This window comes from Tenrec ecaudatus, chromosome 3, assembly GCF_050624435.1.
Source record: "Tenrec ecaudatus isolate mTenEca1 chromosome 3, mTenEca1.hap1, whole genome shotgun sequence".
In the NCBI taxonomy this organism is placed as follows: Eukaryota; Metazoa; Chordata; class Mammalia; order Afrosoricida; family Tenrecidae; genus Tenrec; species Tenrec ecaudatus.
Window position 1 is genome coordinate 61,091,853 of NC_134532.1, and position 19,627 is coordinate 61,111,479.

At 49.5% G+C, this 19,627-nt stretch overlaps 1 protein-coding gene across 1 annotated transcript; it reads left to right on the plus strand.

Annotated features, from left to right (window-relative positions):
* The first annotated feature begins 4,351 nt into the window (after window positions 1-4,351).
* LOC142443417 (large ribosomal subunit protein eL38) lies at window positions 4,352-4,673 on the plus strand. The gene has a single exon (XM_075544796.1). It carries the CDS (start codon window positions 4,402-4,404, stop codon window positions 4,612-4,614), a length of 213 nt encoding a protein of 70 aa, XP_075400911.1. The 5' UTR covers window positions 4,352-4,401; the 3' UTR covers window positions 4,615-4,673.
* The last annotated feature ends 14,954 nt before the right edge of the window (window positions 4,674-19,627 follow it).

Below are 19,627 nucleotides of genomic sequence, written 5' to 3' on the forward strand. Positions count from 1 at the left end.
TGATGAAGAAAGAAAACTACTGCTTACATGGAGAGCAAATGTTTTGAGAAGGAGGAGGGCAATGAATGTACAAATGTGCTTGACACAATTGATGCATGGCTTGTGATAAGAGCTGTAAGTGCCCCTGATAAAATGATTCAAACAGAAAGAATGAAAGAAAACTACAGAAATAAACTTGGTCCCCAGAGACATTCCGAAATACCACCTTATATGAAAAAAAAAAGGGTCTTTGCAATGTGATTGTAGTTGAAGATTTTTATGTGGGAAGAATAGGTTGGACATCCAACCAAACACCAAACCCACTGCCACCGCCAAGTGGATTCCATCTCATAGGGACCCTATGAGCTTGTGAGGCTGTACATCTTTCCGGAGAAGACAGCCTCATCTTTCTCCTGAGGAGTACCTGGTGGGTTTGAATCACCAACCAAACCCCATCCAAACCAAAGCAAACTCACTGCCACTGAGTTGATTCTGACTCACAGCCTGCCCCCTGGGGGTTTCAGAGACTAACTCTTTCCAGGAGTAGAAAGCCTCATCTTTCTCCCTCGGGGTAGCTGGTGGCTTCAAATTTCTGACTTAATGGTCAGCAGCCCAATACGTAATCACTACCCCACCAGGGCCCCACAGTTCAATCTGGTTGGCCCCTAAATGCAACCACACGTGTCCTTATAGGCGAGCAACAGAGGGGATTTGACTCACACAGAAGCAGAGAAGATCATGCGACCCCAGAGACAGAGATGGAGTACCTGGAGTACCACAAGCCAAAGTACCTGGAGCTGCCAGAGCTGGAAGATGCCAACAGTGGAATTTCCTCCAGAGCCTCTCAGTGCATGCAGTGTGGCTCTGCGGACACCTTAACTTTGACTCAGTGATACCAGTTTGGGACTTAGGCCTCCAGAACCCTGAAAGAATGAAGTTCTTTTGTTTTAGGCCACCAAGAAATTTATTCCAGGAAAGCTAATATCCCCCCTAATACCTGCCCACAGAGGCAGTTCTACTCTGTCCTATCAGGTTGCCGTGAGTCGGAATCGACTTGATGGCAGTGAGTTGAGTGAGTTTAATAAAGACCTGAATGTCAACGTGTTAGGACTAGAGAGAGGGCAGCGGTGGATCACTGGTAGAATTCTCCCTAGGGGAGGCCTGGGCTCAATCCCTGCTCAGTGTGAAGAAGGCACTTCCTGTCTGTCGGCAGAAGCCTGTGTGTTGCTGTGATGCCGAACAGGTTCCAGGGATGAGTCCAGACTATGAGAGATGAGGAAGAAAGGCCTGGCAGTCAAACTCTGAAAATCAGCCAATGGAAGCCCTGTGGGCCACAGCGGCCCGATCTGCATCCGATCATGGGAGGGAGCAGGACCAGGCAGCAGGGCCACCACGTGCCAGGGGCTGACATGACCACAGATAGGAGGCTAGCAGGGGTCTTAACTTCCTGTATTGGGAGAGGCCTGCTGGGGGCAGCGCTTCTTGCCCTAGGCAAACACAGGCTCAACTTCCTCCTTCTTGATAACCACTGTGAGAAGCCAATGGCCCCTGGTAGTGCCTTCCCAGGAAGAATGAAGCCCAGGTCCTCAAGCAGTCACACCTTCAGCTAATTCCTGTGGCAGAGCCTGCTGGTTGACCTCTGAAACTTGTTCTTCCCCTCCCTCTTGCTTCACACTCGGTGTCTGGTTTGTAGCTGGGAGCAGTTTGACTGCCCACCATGCAATTAGCGTCCTCCTTCATAATTAGAGGGGCCATGTGACCACATTCTGCCCTATGGGACACAGACGGAAGTGTTTCGCAAGACTTGCAAGCAAACCTACAGGGCGGGAAGGTCCTTTGCTCCCGCCTCTTTCCAACTGACTAGAATCCAAGCCTGTGGCTGGAGCCCTGGCAGCCCTCTTGAGGTCCTGAGACAGAAGCCTCCTGTGGTGGGGGGGGGGGGGGCAGCAAGAGGGGAAAGCATAGGTTCTCAAAGCCTCCTCCTGGCTATAGACTGAATGCTGCTGGTCTTTTTGACAGGAGACCGCAGCTATTTTGAGTCTTCTGCCACCAAGGGCCTAAACAGATTTACCCCTCATGCCAGAGCAGAATTGTAAGCGCTCTTAGTTGTATCTGAGTTAGCACGGTGACCGGAGTCGCTTTGCCAGCAATCAAGCAAAGAGCAGCTCTCAGCGGGCTGTCTAGGAGGAGAAACGACGGGAAAACACGGAAGTTCTTGTTAAAGAACTTGAAGACGGTGACTGCTACGCTCCAACTCCTTGTGTGTGGTGGTCGCCTTGCACGGCCTCGTGGCGCAGCTTCCATGTCCACAGAGAGAAAGCCACGCAGCCCCTCACATGCCCAGGCTGGCTGTGGCAGTCAGGCTTCGTTTAATGTACTGGCACCTGTACATTGGGGCACGAGGGACGCAACTTCAAGCCCCATCTCCTGCCCGTGCTTTGTTTCCTTTCTCCTGCTTTATTGAAAAAAACCATTCGGACCAGCTTTTGCATTTCTTTGCCAAGTAAGCCTTCAAGGCATCCCCTGATCCGTTCTGAGGACTCAGTGCAAACAGGTTTGGACTCGCAAAGTCTAACTCAGTGTCTGACCAATCGGAGCTGGGCCTTCTATGACCCTCTGCCTTTGTCTAGTCTAGGTTCTTTCTGGAAAACGCGTCTTTTAAAACACAGAGTTTCGCATTATAATCATCTTGACTATGATTTCTTATGATGTCCTGTGCACCTGCCAGTGAATGGTTTCAAAATAACCATCTATTGGTATCAGTAAAGGTGCATTCATCAAGGCACAGTATTTGCATGCAATCTTGTAGTTTTGCAACATGATTTTACTTTTTTTTTGTATTTCCTGCAAAGAGATGTACCTTGTCATTTCATTGTCAGCTAGGTTTTATTTATTTATTTAACATTTTATTAGGGGCTCATACAACTCTTATCACAATCCATACATATACATACATCAATTGTATAAAGCACATATGTACATTCTTTGCCCTCATCACTCTCAAAGCATTTGCTCTCCACTTAAGCCCTTTGCATCAAGTCCTCTTTTTTCCCCTCCCTCCCCGCTCCCCACTTCCTCATGAGCCCTTGATAATTTATAAATTATTATTTTGTCATATCTTGCCCTGTCCGACGTCTCCCTTCACCCCCTTTTCTGTTGTCCGTCTCCCAGGGAGGAGGTCACATGTAGATCCTTGTAATCGGTTCCCCCTTTCCAACCCACTCACCCTCTACCTTCCCAGTACCGCCCTTCACACCCCTTGTCCTGAAGGTATCATCCACCCTGGATTCCCTGTGCCTCCAGCTCCCATATGCACCAGTGTACAACCTCTGCCCTATCCAGCCCTGCAAGGTAGAATTCGGATCATGGTAGTGGGGTGGGGGGAGGGGAAGAAGCATTTAAGAACTGGAGGAAAGCTGTATTCTTCATTGGTGCTACATTGCACCCTGACTGACTCATCTCCTCCTCTAGACCCCTCTGTGAGGGGATCTCCAGTGGCCGACAAATGGGCTTTAGGTCTCCACTCTGCACTTCCCCTTTCATTCACTATGGTAAGATTTTTTTTTTTGATGATGCCTTATACCTGATCCCTTTGACACCTCGTGATCGCACAGGCTGGTGTGCTTATTCCATGTGGGCTTTGTTGCTTCTGAGCTAGATGGCTGCTTGTTTATCTTCAAGCCTTTAAGACCCCAGACACTATATCTTTTGATAGCCGGGCACCATCAGCTTTCTTCATGACATTTACTTGTTCACCCGCTTTGTCTTCAGCAGTTGTGTTGGGAGGGTGAGCATCATAGAGTGCCAATTTAATAGAAGAAAGTATTCATGCATTGAGGGAGTGCTTAAGTAGAGGCCCAAGGTCCTTCTGCCACCTTAATACTAAACCTATAAATATAGGCACATAGATCTATTTCCCCGTCCTCATATATATATATATATATATATATATATATATATATATATATATATATATATATATATATATTTGCATGTACATGTCTTTGTCTAGACCTCTATAAATGCCCTTTGCCTCCTAGCTCTTTCCTCTATTTCCCTTGACTTTCCTCCTGCCCCACTACCATGCTCCGTCCCCACCTGGGTTACAGCTATACCCCTTCTTTACATAACCTTACCCTTGATCATTCCCTACCAGGCCTGCCACTACCCCCTCACCACCAATTTGGATCCCATGTTGTTCCCTTGTCTCTGGGTTTGTTAACACTACTTCATTACCCCCCACCTCCCCCTATCCCAAGTCCCCCCGGAACTGTCAGTCCCATTGTTTTTCCTCCAGATAGTTCATCCACCCTATCTTATTTAGACAGACCTGTGGAGATAATAATATGCACAAAAACAAGACAGACCTTCTTGCGGCTTGCTGTGAGTGTCCCGGCCGGTGCCGGTCCGCGCCTCGTCGCCATGCCTCGCAAAATCGAAGAGATCAAGGACTTCCTGCTCACGGCGCGGCGAAAGGACGCCAAGTCTGTGAAGATCAAGAAGAACAAGGATAACGTGAAGTTCAAGGTGCGGTGCAGCAGGTACCTCTACACCCTGGTCATCACCGACAAGGAGAAGGCCGAGAAGCTGAAGCAGTCTCTGCCCCCAGGTCTGGCAGTGAAGGAGCTGAAATGAACCCGGCTAGCTGATGCAAACTATAATAAAGAAAAATTCTTAAAAAAAAAAAAAAACAAGACAGAGAGGAAAACAAAGCAACAGTATACAGCAAAACAACAACACCAAACCACTGACAAAGAGCAAAACACAACACACCAAGAAAGAAAAGCTTGTAGTCAGTTCAAGGATCGTTTGTTGGCCTTTAGACAAGTACTGTCAGAGTCCTCGCTAGATGCTTTAATCTTACTATTTATAACTGAAGAAAAAGTAAGTTACCATTTCCAAAACAAATCTTTGACTTCGAAAGCCAACCTGTAAAAATGAGGCACAGGGAGATGGACAGACATAACTGACAGGACAAAGGAGAGCAGAAACAGAAATAGCTTTACTAGGGGGGAAGCTCCTGGATGAGGTTCCATGACCCAGGCCAACAGGTGAAGGAAGTCATGCTCAGCAGCAGGGGGCACAGGTTGTGAGGGGTGGTGAGGAATGGATGGCAATTAGCAGATGGGGTCTGGACACTCCCAAGAATTGCTTGTTGATTCCTTTGAATCTGGAGCATCTGGTCTCACCGGTTATCTTATCTGGTGCTGTCTGCTGCTGACCTCTGGGGACGTGCAGGGAAGTGGGGCCCTGACCTGCTTCAGCTCAGCCCAATCATTCCAGCCTTTTTTATGATAAAAGGGGTGTCGAGATCTGATCTGACTACTCCATGCTGGTACAGGGTGACGGAAAAGGGGGGCTATGGGCTGGAATGGGCTGGACCAGCATTGGCAGGTAGGGGAAAGTGACCAGATTTTAACATTGGTAAAGTGGGACACCAGCGGGACACCATTGATAAAACGCATATTCCGGCGAAATAGCCACATGGCAGCCGAGAACCGTATACCCTAGCTTGTCATGAACCTTTCAAAAAATCGGGACTTTTAAAAAATGCCGCGGGACGTGGGAAAAAGTGTTAAAAATTGGGACTATCCTACCAAAAGAGGGACGTGCTGTAAGGATGTAACAAGAGTTGGTTAATAGTTAGATTGAAGATGTCTCTCATTCATTCTTGAAGGAACTTAAAAGGCCCAGGGGTTAAAGATAACAGCAAGCAAATTATTACCAGGGGTCCTACCAAGGGCACGACCCAGGACATAATGGGGCTTGGGATCCAGGCAGTGGTTGCTGCATTGCTCCAGCTGCGACTTCTGATTTCTTTGGCCGTGGTTCTTAACCCCTTCACATCCACTTTCAATTAGCTTCACAGTTTGTAGATGTGGTAGACCCTCTTGAGTACAGACTGAATCCAAAGCTTCCACCTTGACTTTTAGGAATATTTTGAGAGACTTTCCCAAGGTAAATGATCAAAGAAGTAGCCGTCATTCCAAAATGGCGGCCGAATCCAGTCTGCAGGGCTCAGGCAGAAGCCTGGGGGCTGACACACAGCCATCAACAAAAAACCAGCTGAGCTTGTTGAGTCAGTTGGTGGAACATGCTTTAACTTTGGCTGTTCCACACCAACTAGCACATAGAGAATTTTTAAAGAAAGTGGCTTAATTAAAATGGAAGACAGTTAAAAAAAAAAAAGCAGCAGATTCCTATGACTCCCTTGACTCACCTCAGGCAATAATTTGTGTTGCACCCACCGTCAAGGCTTCTAGTCAGAGATACACTTCCTACCCGAGACTTAAAACCCTGGGAGCATGGACCTTCTCCACGGTAACGTGTCTACCTGTCCTTCCATCCAGAGTTCCCACGAACTCAGTGTCACCAGGCAACCCTGCAAAGGTTTGCCTGTCCCATTGTCAGCAGAACTGTGGCCAGAGTCATCTCCCATTCGTGCTGAGCCCACGCGTCGCACAGTGGAACTGCACTTCCCAGGGTTTTCAGTGGCCCATTTTCTGGAAACAGAGAGCCAGACCTTTCTTCCAACGTGCCTTTGGATGGGCTCAAACCTCTAACCTTCCAGTTAGCAAATGAGCTCATTAACCACTTGCCTCAGTGGTGGGCCACTTGGCAGCATCAGTTTGTTCGGGTGGGTGTGTCTGTAGCCTTAAGTAAGTGGTCTTCATAAATTTCAAATTCCTCACATCCTCAAGTAGATACACGTTAGAGAGAGGTTTCTTCCCTTTCCATATTGAATTTGGCTCAAACAGCTGGCACAAATGATAGGGTCACATAAGAAGAATAACCGAATCACCTGAGGCAGATGTGCCTGGATGTCAGCAGATGTGCCTGGATGTCACCCCTCCTGGCCCTCTCTCTTGGAGATTCCCTGTTCCTCCTCTCTGGCCACTATGTTAGGTCAAGTTTTTGCCATTGGTTGTCCAGATGACTGGCAGAACCACCAACAGTCATACCACTGGGCGCCCACTCAACCCCTACCCTGCTGCCACCACAACTGGTCTAAGGAATGATGCTCACCAGGCTACGCCCTCCCAGCAAGAAACCCTTTGGTGACTTCCTGCGGCCTTCAGAATACACTGGAAAGGTTTACCTTGATCCCTCAGGTTCTCCCAGCGCAACACCTGCCGGCTGCCCCGGCTTCCTCTCCAGCTGCCTAGATTCATCCCAAACCCACCCTGTCCTATATGCCTCTAGGCTTCTGCGCCAGACCTCCCTTCTCCTGGGTGGGACGCCCCTCCCTCCCTTCTCCTGGGTGGGTCGCCCCTCCCTTCAACTGTTAATCACTTGGCCTTGCAATCGGTTTTTCCTAAATCCTCAATTCTTGCTAACATCTCCATGCCTGCTCTTGGTCGCCCCCACCTCAACCTATGCCCTGAAGGGTGACTGAGGACCCTAGTCTTGGGAGGGTGTGGGAGAGTGGAGTCCCATCAGTCTCTTTCCAAACAGTAAGCCTGGTCTTTTTTTTTGTTTTTTTTTTATGATTTCGGGTTCTGTTCCACCCTTTCCTCCACCCAGGACCTTCAACCATGCTTCTTCCCACAGCTGTTGGTGGGACAGCCAGGCACCGTCTAGGTCTGCTGGTCCCAGGCTCCTGGAGGCTGAGGTTTGCGTGGTCTCCCATGTGCCTTTTGATTTACCTCACTCTTCGTTCCTCTGGATGGGGATAGACCAATCGTTGTACCTGAGATGACTGCTCCTATCACCACTCTCCCGAGGAACATGTCTTTGTGAACTAAGTTGTGCTAATAGACCCGGGAGTCTCCAGAGCCTCTGGTCCAGATCACTCAGACCCAGCAGCAACTTCCCTCAATCACCCACCCTACTTTCAACAGAAATGTCAGAGCAGCCATGACGGGATGCAGGTGCTCATGTCTGCTTCAAGTATAGCTATCTGTAGCATGAAGCATCATGAAGACCATTTGGTCTTTGTAAATGCCACTGTTCCTTAACAGAGAAAGCTAGAGAAATTTCACCTTCCAGTGGTTCCCAACTGGTCCAATGGGCAACACTGGACAGTACAAACCCAGACCTTCTCTGAGTACCCCAGCCGGCCCGTCCCTTCTGAGACCTGGGTCACTCCTGCCCACATGCCCTGGGCTCCAGCCCCTCCCCTGCATTCATTGACATCTTTTAACAGAGCATCTGAACATCTGGTTGGTGGCAATGAATGTGAGCCTATAATGGCACCTGCTGTCCACTTCCACACTCTCTTTACTCAATGACCAAGGGCAAATGTTCTGTCCGAAAGCCAAAAATCTGTTGCTGCAGAGGCTGGCCACAATCTCAACTACATGGACAGCCCTCCCTCCCCCCAGAAGAATTCATTTCAGAGAACAGCACTGAAGCTACAGCTCAGGGAGAGGGACATGTCTGATCGGAGCACATGGGGCCAAATGAAGGGGGAGGAAGAGAGAGTGGAGTACATCCTGGACCACCAAGCCTTGAGGACGATATCCCTGCTCAGAACAGCCAGTGCATGGAGAGGACCATATGGCCAGCCCCACTATGAGACACAACATCCCTCATTGACCCATAGCCCTCCCTACAGGGGACAACACTGGAGACACAGTGTGGGAATTGAGCCCGATCTGACCCCACCACACTGAGGCAAAATCCTAAGGGCGTGCAACAGAACAGCAAGGGGAGCAGAGCAAGGAGTCTCGAGGGAGTTCCAAACATAGACTTTAGGGCCAGGGCTTGATGCCCCATCAGACTCGACAGGAAAACACTCCTAAAAGTCAACAAACACACCTTGAACTAGTTACAGGCTTTTCTTTTATTGTGTCATTGTTGTTGTTTTGTTTTATTGTTTTGTTCTGTTGCTTTGTTTTGCTCTGTCTTGTTTTTGTGCATATTATTATGCCAGGGGAAGCCAGCTCCTAACACATCATTATGGGTTCGGTAGGCGCAATTGTACAGCTATAATAAGTAAAGATTAAAGTAAAGTCATAGAGAGCATGAGAGATAGAGAGAGAGAGATTGAAGTAATGGAGTCAGACACATTTCATAGTAGCATGCTCATCTCAGCCCTGCTTGGTGGTCCACATGGAGAGCAAGATCTTTAAAGCTAACCAAGGCTTTTATATTCTCTGGGGACATTCAAGTCCCCTAATTCCAGGTGCAGACATACATCACAGGAAGGGGTTTGCGCTATAGGTAATACAGTAATGGAAGGGAGTGATCTAGGGGTATCCACACAATAGGAAGAGGAGGGATTGGGGATATGCATGTGACAAGATGGGTGGATCCTAGATACAGGATGGCAGCCTAACTTTGGATGACCTGGAGCTGGTTTGATCTGTTCTCTGGATCTCCATAAGAACCATTAGCAGTAGGATGTAAACCCCACCTACAGGAACCAAGCTAACAGTTGCAAGCTTCAGGGAGAAATAGTCCACTGTCCCCAGCAGCAGGGAGCAGGTCCACCCCTGTGGCCTTCCAGACACCAGTCTGGCAGAGATTGCCTCAAAGGAAATAATTTTTATCATTAGCTGCAAGCAGTGTCCTAAATCTAACATATTTGGGGGAGACGACTTGGGAGAAATCTTTCTGTTTCCCACATTAGTATCTCTGCTGGTCTATCTAGATAAGATAGGCTGGATAAACACCTGGGGGAGAAAACAACGGACTGATGGTTCTGGGGGGACATGGGAGAGGGGGAGGTGGGGGAAAAGAAGTGGTGTTAACAAACCCAGGGGCAAGGGAATAACAAGTGATCCAACTTGATGGCGAGGAAGGTGTAAGAGGCCTGGTAGGGCTTGATCAAGAGTAATGTAACCAAGAGGAATTACTGAAACCCAAATGAAGGCTGAGCATGATAGTGGGACAAGAGGAAAGTCAACGGAAAGAGAGGAAAGAACTAGCAGGCAAAGGGCATTTATGGAGGTCTAAATACAAGCATGTACATATGTAAATATATTTATATATGATGATAGGGAAGTAGATCTATGTGCATATATTTAGAGGTTTAGTATTAAGGTAGCAGATGGACATTGAGCCTCCACTCAAGTACAACCTCAATGCAAGAACACTTTGTTCTATTAAACTGGCATTCCATGATACTCACCTTCCTGACATGATCGCTAAAGACAAATAGGTGCACAAACAAATTGTGGTGAAGAAAACTGATGGTGCCTGGCTATCAAAAGATATAGCTTCTGGGGTCTTGAAGGTAAACAAGCGGCCATCTAGCTGAGAAGGAATAAAGCCCACGTGGAAGAAGCACACCAGCCTGTGTGATCATGAGGTGTTGAAGGGAACAGGTAGCAAGCATCAAAGAACAAAAAATCATATTATTGTGAATGAGAGGGAGTTTGGAGTGGGGACCCAAAGCCCATCTGTTGGCAACTGGACATCCCCTTACAGAAGGATCACGGGGAGGAGACGAGCCAGTCAGAGTGCAGGATAGCAATGAGGAAACATACAACTTTCCTCTAGTTCTTAAATGCTTCCTCCCCCAAACTATCATGATTCCAATTCTACCTTACAAATCTGGCTGGACCAGAGCATGTACACTGGTACAGATAAGAACTGGAAACCCAGGAAACCCAGAACAGATGAACCCCTCAGGACCAGTGGTAAGAGTGGTGATACCAGGAGGGTGGAGGGAAGGTAGGGTAGAAAGGGGAACCGATGACAAGGATCTACATATAACCCTGTCCCTGGGGGACAGACAACAGAAAAGTGGGTGAAGGGAGACTTCAGACAGTGTAAGACATGACAAAATAATAATAATTTATAAATTATCAAGGGTTCATTAGAGGGGGGGCGGGGAAGGAGGGGGAAAATGAGGAGCTGATACCAAGTGCTCAAGTAGAAAGCAAATGTTTTGTGCTTGACACAATGGATGGGTGTATGGATTGTGATAAGAGTTGTACAAGCCCCCAATAAAATTATTTTAAAAATAAAAACATTTTTTAAAAGAAAAAAATGTGTTGCTGCTTTCATCCATGGTCTTTTAAAAGCAGTTTTATTGGCAGATAATTCACATATCGTACAATTCGATAGTTCAGTGACATCAAGGAGAGTTGTACAGTCATCGCTACCATCAGTTTTACATTTTCTTTGTTCCTGCACGCCTCATTGTTAGCTCCCCGTCAGCCCACACCTCTTCTCCCACAGCCCCCAGAACCGTGCCGCCAGGACTGTCTCAACAGATTTACCTATCCTTGATTTCATATACAGCAAAACATTAAAAAATAAAAACAACAAAGTAAAACCTCAATTGAAAAAAGAAAGCAGAAAATATTAAAACCGGAACAAATTTAAAATAGATCAAAAGGGCAATCAAATGATAAAGTGTTCATTTTAACCTGACTACATCTTCAATAATCCACTTTCCAATGCATTCTGCATGTGAGCAAGGCCATTCACAGCCCTGGAATTTAGTCAGAGGGGATTTACCAGAGGCTTAACCCACGCACATTTCCCCCTTTACTGTTTTTTTTTTTAAACTGGATAAACTTTAAAATGGGTCAAATGGGAGACCCAATGATATTACATTTTAACCTAACTACATTTCCATAATGACTTTACCATGCTCTTTGTCTGAAAACAAGGCTATCCACATCTCTCGACTATGAGACTTAACCTTTGTGTCGACCCTGAACATGGATTTTGAGCTTCCACTGTACTGCACAGCCTTCTGCAAACCAAGTGCTCACAATTTAAGCTCTGATATCATTCCCTCCTTCTGATTTGTCTTTTTAAAAATTATTTATAATCCTAGTACCACACAGGCTGCTGTGTTTTTCCATGTGGACTTAAGTTGATGCCTCACTTAGATGGCTGCTTGTTTAAGACCCTGGATTCTATTCATTCGGACAGCTGGGCACCATCTGCTTTCTTCACCACACATTGCTATAGCACCCATTTCCCCGTGATCTCTTAGTGAGGGTGAGCATCAAGCAGGGCCATTGTTTGTTCTTAGACTGGGGCTAGAATGAAGTTCAAGCCCCCAATCCATTCATGTATCTATGGCATTTATAGGTTGCTGGTCGTTTGATGTTAGAGAACATTTTCAATCATTCCCTTGGGGAATCACTTCCACTGTCACCAGTGCTGACTCATAGCAACCCTACAGGACAGGGCAGAACGGCCTCTGTGAGTTTCTGAGACTATAAACCTGGGCGGGAGTAGAAAGCTGCATCTTTCTCCCTCGGAGCTGGCTGGTGATTTTAAACTGCTGACCTTGCTTGGAGTCAGCAGCCCAGTGGGTGACCACTACACATTGATAGTATCATGAGTTTAGCGATGGGTGTAGAACTTACAACACTGCAGAGAAGGGGAAATTATACAAATATAGTCCAGCTGTGAACCACAATACATGAGCTATTGACTTGTACAGATGAAGTTCTTAAGAGACTGGGTACTATTTACACAAACAGTGCAGGTTAGTGATAGGGCAACTCTTCCAATAACATCCACGGCAGTGGAGCCACGCCTACCAGTTAAACACATGTCGTAATAAAGCAGGGAGGACATTGAAGTAGTAAGTACCGGTACATGGTAGTTCCATGCCACATTCACTGGGCGCCCCCCTGGCAAGAGATCCGAAGCAAAGTCCAGCATCTCCCAGGTCTATGTCCTTGAGCAAGCAGCCATCTGCTTCTTCTCCCACATGGCTTCTTAGGGAGTTTCCGTCTTAGATCCAGGGGCTACAGGTGACTTTGAAGGAAAGCTCACCTCACTCAGTGGGGTTTCCACATGGGGTCCCTCTGGTGTGGCCTATGAAGGATGTGTGCACCTCGTAAGAACAGAGTCTGAAGTCTCAATTGTCTATAGCACATGGACTCCGTTACCTAGCGCTGCATGGAAACTCGGGCAAAAGCGTCCAATTTAGGAGCTTAGTACCAGGAGTATTCTCCCCTGGGGTTCTGTGTAAGAGTTGCGAAGCCTTTTTCCCCAGTGGGAGGTCCCTGTTCCCACTTCATTCTTCTCCTTTCAAGTCACAATGAGAAATACGACGTGCTGTGAATTGTGAGGGAGAGTAGAAATACAGACACGAAGCTGCTGGGCGAGAAGCCCCAGCGTCGCAGTGGGTTTCAAGTTGGGCGGCAGGTGCTCTTTGCGGAAAGATGAAGCTTTCTACTCCGCTCACGGAGTAGAAACTCCGGTCGGGGCAACGCACGGGGCAGTCGCTCCGTGTCCTGGAGGTGGCTGGGCGTGGGAGAAGGGCGACAGTAGGGAGGCTTTCTGAGCTGTGGGAAGAGGGGTCTCTGTAGAGAGGTGGCTCTTGCTGAAGTCAGGCACTGGGCTAACCCCTTCCGCATGCATTGCCTAATTTAAACTCCCCCGAAGCCCTGCGGCGATGAGCATTAGTCCCTCGGTCTCATAGATTAAAAAACTGATTACGTACGTAGACATTACGAAATTGGCCCACGGTTGCTTTAGTTCCCCCCTGCCAACGCAGGACTCAGACACCGAGACGCCAGAATCCCTGTTCTTCGACGCCGCTTTTGCACGGTTAGACCTCAGACAAACTCACCACGCTCTCTGAACCCGAAATCCCCTAAGTGCACCCAAAGGCTCTCTTGCTCCACCGCAGCGCAGCGTGCTCCCCGGAGGCCGTCGTACCGCCGTCTACCAGCAGATGGCGCGCGGACAGCGGTGCAATCCCGTGCATCCCAGGCGTCTGACGAGGGACTTTCTTCCCTCCTTTCAGCAGTGGGAATTGAGTGGAAACCTGCTCCCGATGTAACCGGTGTCAAGGGACACAGCTTCCACGTGGCCCAGCCAAGAGTTTTATCCAGCTGGTCAGACACCTATGGGCATGGTATTTCCATTACCTGCATGCTGACAGGTAAGACAGGAGCTCCTGGGATCTCGCATCGCCACTTCGAGTTAGCTCTTTTTGAAACATATTCATGGTTCTTGTACATGGCATGTTAGAACTCACATTCCAAGTAAATACGGGAAAAGAGGTAGGTGCACACCATACCGAGACTGATGTTCTTAATCAATGGAAGAGCACACGGGAGCCCCACCATCTGAAATCCCCTCAGGCGGGTGGCTCTAGTTCTGTGGGTGAGGATGAAGTGCCCTGAACTTGGCCGGTGAAGGTGATCAAGGCACAGTCAGGGGATTGCCCTCCAGAGCATCTTGACAGACACTAAGTTGCCAGATTGCCAATGGTTGATCACATGTTCGGATAACCTTGGACAGCTAGAAGCGACGGGAATTGGCCTTGGTGTGCTGATTCTTCCTGGGCACAGGAACAAGCCACACAACCTGGGGTCTCTTCGTGGACAGACCCAGACACACTGCGATGAACTCTGGAGAACGGAAATGGGGAGTTGATTCCTTGGAGCTGGAGAAGTGTACGGTCAAGGTGAAGACCAGAATGCTCTCTGCTTAATGGTATATCTCAGGGTTCTGCCGTGCTCCCGTGTGTGTGTGTGTGTGTGTGTGTGCGCGCGCGCGCGTGCGCGCGTGTAGCCGTGTGCCTTCCCAGGAAAGAAGGGGGCAGTTCAGGGAGGAGAACAGCAGATTTTCCCAAGTTAGATGCCTGCTTTCTCATCTTGGGCGATGTGTGTGTGGGGGGGTGGAGAAATATGATTTTCATCTCTGAAAGGCAATTAAAAAAAAAAGCTCAAACAAATGATTTCTGCAGCAAGTCAGTGACTGTGGTTTGTGGAGCTGGCTCCACCCTCATGAAGAGCTGTCTCTCCCGACAGCGAGGTCACGGAGACACGGCAAGAGCTGGGAGTGAGCTCCGAGTCCAGCCGCAACACGCTGGGGGGACCAATTAACACTGAGTCAGGGCCGCCTGCATGTTGGGAGCTGATAGGACTTTAATCTTTGCATCCCGCTGTGTGAAGAAATGAGCACTGACGTCGACTCTAGGTCAATGATTGCGGCTCCCTCGGGTTTATGAGCTTGAAGTCTTGTCGGGCTGAACAAATAAATAAAACGCGTGACTCCTTTCGGCCCACCATCTTCCCTGGGATGGACTGTTCTTCCCATGAAACGTCAGCTCTCACCAGCAAAGAGAACAAAGACCGCCAGACTATTAGCTGGAGGAGAACTAAGACACCATCTGGTGGCCATTGGCTATAAATCTCTCAGGTCAGATTCCCAGCACAAAGGAGCCCCTATTTAATTTGTAGGCTGCAGGCAAACTAGTGTGCATGCATGACTTGTGAGAGGCTGTCCCCCTCAACTCTTTTAAAACCTTTCCCCAGTTTGCAGTGAAGGGCCCAGCCTCCGATTTTATACCAGCATCCTAGCCAGCTGCACAGGGAAGAAGCTCCCTGTGAGGGCTTGCACAGCAGGAGAAAAAGAAAGTATCCGTTGGGCTGTGATGATTTCTATTCTGATTGTGAGATTTCTTGAAAGGAAAAAAACACAACAACACAACCCTGAGGAATCTTAAGGTGCTCCCCTTACCCCCCCCCCCGCCCCCACCACCATGAAAGTCCTGCCGCCAAACTGAACAAGGAGAAAGAGCCTGTCTATCAAGTTCTTCTTCACAGAGGGAACTTCCTGGACTGACTAAGGACACATTTACAAGACTCGTGCTTTGTAAATTTGACCTTCCCTAAGGCCAACCTCTGGCCCAAGACGGCTCTGACCACAAATGGGTCTTTATCTTCTTGTCTGGATGGCAGTAGCTGAAGTGACCCCCAGTCCTTGGCTTTTATTTTTTACTTTTTAATCAGTAGCCACGGAGGAAGAGCTGTGCTGAGGAAAATTCCCAAGCAGGCGAAGTTGCCCTCTAGGGCCCTTCCCCCGACTTCTTGCCCTGGCCACTTCCCTCCAAGCTCCACCATAGCCCCGCTTGCCCAACAGATGCTGGCTGTGTCGTGTCCTTACTTTGAAGAGGCTCGCTGGCCGCAGAGTCTCCTTCGGCTTCCCTCTCTGAGAGTATTTTCATTGAAAGGGGGTCTTAAAGCCTACTAGCCAGAGGATAGAATTACTAATGGTGCAATTTTGGAAGTGTTGACATAAAGATGGTGAAATGATGACGTGTCTGGGTGCTAACTGAAAGGTTAGCAGTTCAAACCTATCCGGTATCGATGAGGAAGAAAGACCTGTGACCCATGACCAGCTCCCATAATGATTCCTGCTTAGAAATCCCTATGGGGGCAGTTCTGTTCTCTCCCATGGGTTGCCAAGGGTTGAAAATCAACTCGATGGCATCCAACAAGAGCACCAAGGGTGCTGACAGCAGTGGAACACTGCTGGAAGCGTCCCGGCCTGCAGAGAGCCCCCACCTTGGAAGGCTGCGCCGGCAGAAGGAATCTCGAAGACTCATGGACAAGCAGAAAGCCGGCTGTGCGGTGGGAAGTCCCGAGCCTGTGGCTCAAGACGAGCCAAGCGATTTGAACTGCTTCTCTCTGACTGTGCTTGGTGCGGCTTGCCAGAGTTAAACTAAGAAGCCCATGTGCTGCAGTCATGAGAGCTTGGCTGCTACCACAAGGTTGGTGGTTCGAACCCACCAGCTGCTCCATGGGTGACAGATGTGTCCACCTGCCCCTGTAAAGATGACAGCCTGGGAACCCTAGTGGGGCTGTGCTAGCCTGCTCTTTTGGGGTCATTATGAATCAGAACCCAATTGGCAGTGACACATCTGGTGCTGAAATAGTCGGGCACATCGCCGAAATAGGTACTTCATGTTAATTAGCAGGAAGAAGACGAACTAGACACTCAGTGGGTGCCCTTCGCCTGACAGATCAGGAGTGCCGAGTTGGGAGGCAGGGGTGGGGGTGCAGGATGGGATGTAACCGGGCAGGTGACCTTTTCTCAGGCACAGACGGGCTCCTTTCCCTGATCTGGAGCTAGAAAAAGGAGACACGACGGCGGCTCCTTCTTGCTGGCATGCCTCAGTACTTCAGTTGATGCTCAAGGTGGTCACCCTTTCCTTGTTTGCAAAGGTTCGCTGTTTGGAGAGACCTTAGGCATTTGGAGAAAGTGTTTTGATGGTGTAGTGGTTCCCCATTGAGCTACTAACCATAAGGTCAGCAGTTCAAAACCACCAGCCGTTCCGTGGGAGAAAGATGAGGCCTTCTACTTCTTGGAAACTCACGGGGGCTGTTCTTCCCTGCCCTAAAGGGTCAGTATGAGTCAGATTTGGACACAGCTTCCCCGGAAAATGGCGTCTTTGAAGTGTGGTGCCTGGCGAGCTACTGTCCAAGCACAGCATCTCTGCCCGTTAATCATTGTAGGTTCCTGATAGCTTCCCCCACACACCCTCGCCTGGTTCTTATGGACCCAGAGGTCAGAGCATCAGAGGCTCTTGAGCTGCACGGGGCTCTGGAACGTGCCCAGTTTCCCAGGACAGTGGCAGACCCGGGGGAGGGCTCTCATCAGCCGAGGCTCTGCTTCATGGTTGGGCCTTGGCACTACGCTGCATCCCCTTGGTTTGAAGGCATGTGGGTGGGAAACTCGTGTATGTCCTTGGCTCATGGGAGCTTTTGAGAATTGAAACCTGAGATCGATGATCAGGACCATGAACCTTTGACGGACAGGATGAAGGAACCGTGAAACCCTCCAGTGTGTGTGTGTGTGTGTTAGGGGTTGGGGGTTGTCCCTCTTCTGGCTCCCTGCTGAATTGCTCTCTGGCTGTGGCCTCCCCTTCCAGGAAGGAGGTGTGGGATGGCAGAGGTGACCAGGAGCACGCTTTGGAGGGTTCCCGGTGCCTCTGGTTCGAGGAAGTTGGAGAGTGCGGTCTGCCACTCTTTCTATCCCACCAGTTACTGGCAGGGAAGTGCCTCGGCTCTTCAGCCCCATAGCTTTTAAGTCAAGACGCCCACTCATGGGCCCCCATGTGCTGCGCAGGGTTCCCAAAGGCTGATTTCAGAAGTTGATCACCAGGCTTTGTTTCTGTGGCCCCTTATGGTTGCACTTGAACCTCCAACCTTTGCGTTGTCAGCTGAGCACGTCAGCTGTCTGCCGCAAGCACGGACTCCCTCCTGCATGCCACCAGAGATTGGGCGGGGCGGGTGCTAACTAGCTCTGACGCTGCTTGAAAGACTCTCTGTCCAGGAATTGGAAACCTACTTAAAAAGAACCCAGAGGCTGTTTGTCTCTCCCCCACCCCCCACCCCAAACACAAGCTTTGATCTTGCTCAGCCTTGAAGTTTGGGGTATGCTCTGTGTGTGTTGTTCTGGATGGGGGTCAGGAAGAAGCCCACGCCTTGAGCCTGCCTTGCTAACTATCTCCTCTGTCCTCGCCTCTTTCCCACAGGGTCTGCGTATCCGTTTGGGTGGGTTCTGGGGACCTCTACATGCTTGGGTGAACTCTGAGTGAGCAAGGCTGGCAGGCGTGGACATGTGTGATGAGAAGTGTGGGAGGGGGCAGGTGTGGCAAGGGCGGAGACCAAGGCGGGCACCTGTGAGCAAGCTGGGGAACATTTTGGTGGGTCTATAAACTCTGGAAGGTTCTTTTCTTCTCGGGATAGCTGCACCTTCTCCTATGCACGGATGGCATGAAGCAGGCGGCAACTGTGGGAACCAGGCCCAGAATTTAACAGGTCAATTAAGTAGTTTGCTTGACATTTTGATATCAGTGTTAGTAGTGGGACCGTTCCAGGAATGGCTTTACTCCCAAGCCCTCCTCCTCCAGAGGCCGCCTGGTATGAAACCCTGCTCATGCTGGTGCCAGTGAGCTCGGAAAAGGGGTTGTGGGCTGAGAGAAGGTCCTGCTGGAAGCTGACCTCAGGCTGGGGAGGAGGAGCGTGGAGGGGCGCAGGGAGGGTGGAGAAGGGGGTGAGGGCAGTCTCCTTTGGGGCTCAGCCTGTGCTGAGTAACTAAAATGAGGGTGATGTAATGAATAATCTGCAGACTTCCAGCTGCTATCCTTGTGTGAATAATTCTGATAATGACCCTTTACTCAGCAAGGGTGGCATCCAGATAAGCAGATTGCTAGAGCGTTCCTGTCGGCTTATGTTCACAGCGCACTGGATCGCCATCTGACATGACGTAACGCCCCACTGTTACTGGCACTTGCCCTGGGATGACACAGGAACGTGTTCAGACGGGGAGAGGGCACCCCTCTGAGGGCTCCGGGCTTGTTCATGTCCTCTGGTCTTCCTGAGCACATCCCAGCTCCCCTCCCTGGCACAGGCCCCGACATTTCCCAGGGAAGCAAGGTCAGGTGGACGGGGATTACAGGCCTTTCTTGTCAAGGGCCCCTGTTACGTGGGCAGGTTGTCATGATAAAGGGATTGGCCATGGTTGTTTTGTGCATCTCATAGTCAAACTCCAACACCGTTAAGGGTACAGTGGAGCAATAGCCTCCCCAGCAAACCTCTCCCCCTTTTGGTAACAGGGTTCCCGTTTCTCATTGGTGGAACCACCCTTCCTCTATTCTCAATCCAAGTCCTCAGGGAGGGAGAAAATGGCCCAGCCTTGGCCAATAAGAGTAATCGTCCCGCCCCCGGGGCACAGCGATTGGTTCAAGCACAGGTCAGTCAGGCCCAGGGAAATCCTGGGGAAAGCGGTGCTGTCTTTGTGCGGGAGTTGCTGAACGTGGTGGATTGATGGGGCATAGATCCGGAGCATCTCTGCCAGGAGAGATGCCGACCAAGGATCAAGTCGAAGGCGAATAAAGCACTGTCAACGGAGAGATACATTTCCGGCATCCCTTCAGGTCCCAATTCCAGCTGTGTTCGAAACAGGTTCCAGGATGGCTAGTCAC

Coding starts and splice junctions, on each gene's coding strand:
- LOC142443417 (XM_075544796.1), top strand. CDS start 4,402: ATGCCTCGCAAAATCGAAGAGATCAAGGACTTCCTGCTCACGGCGCGG.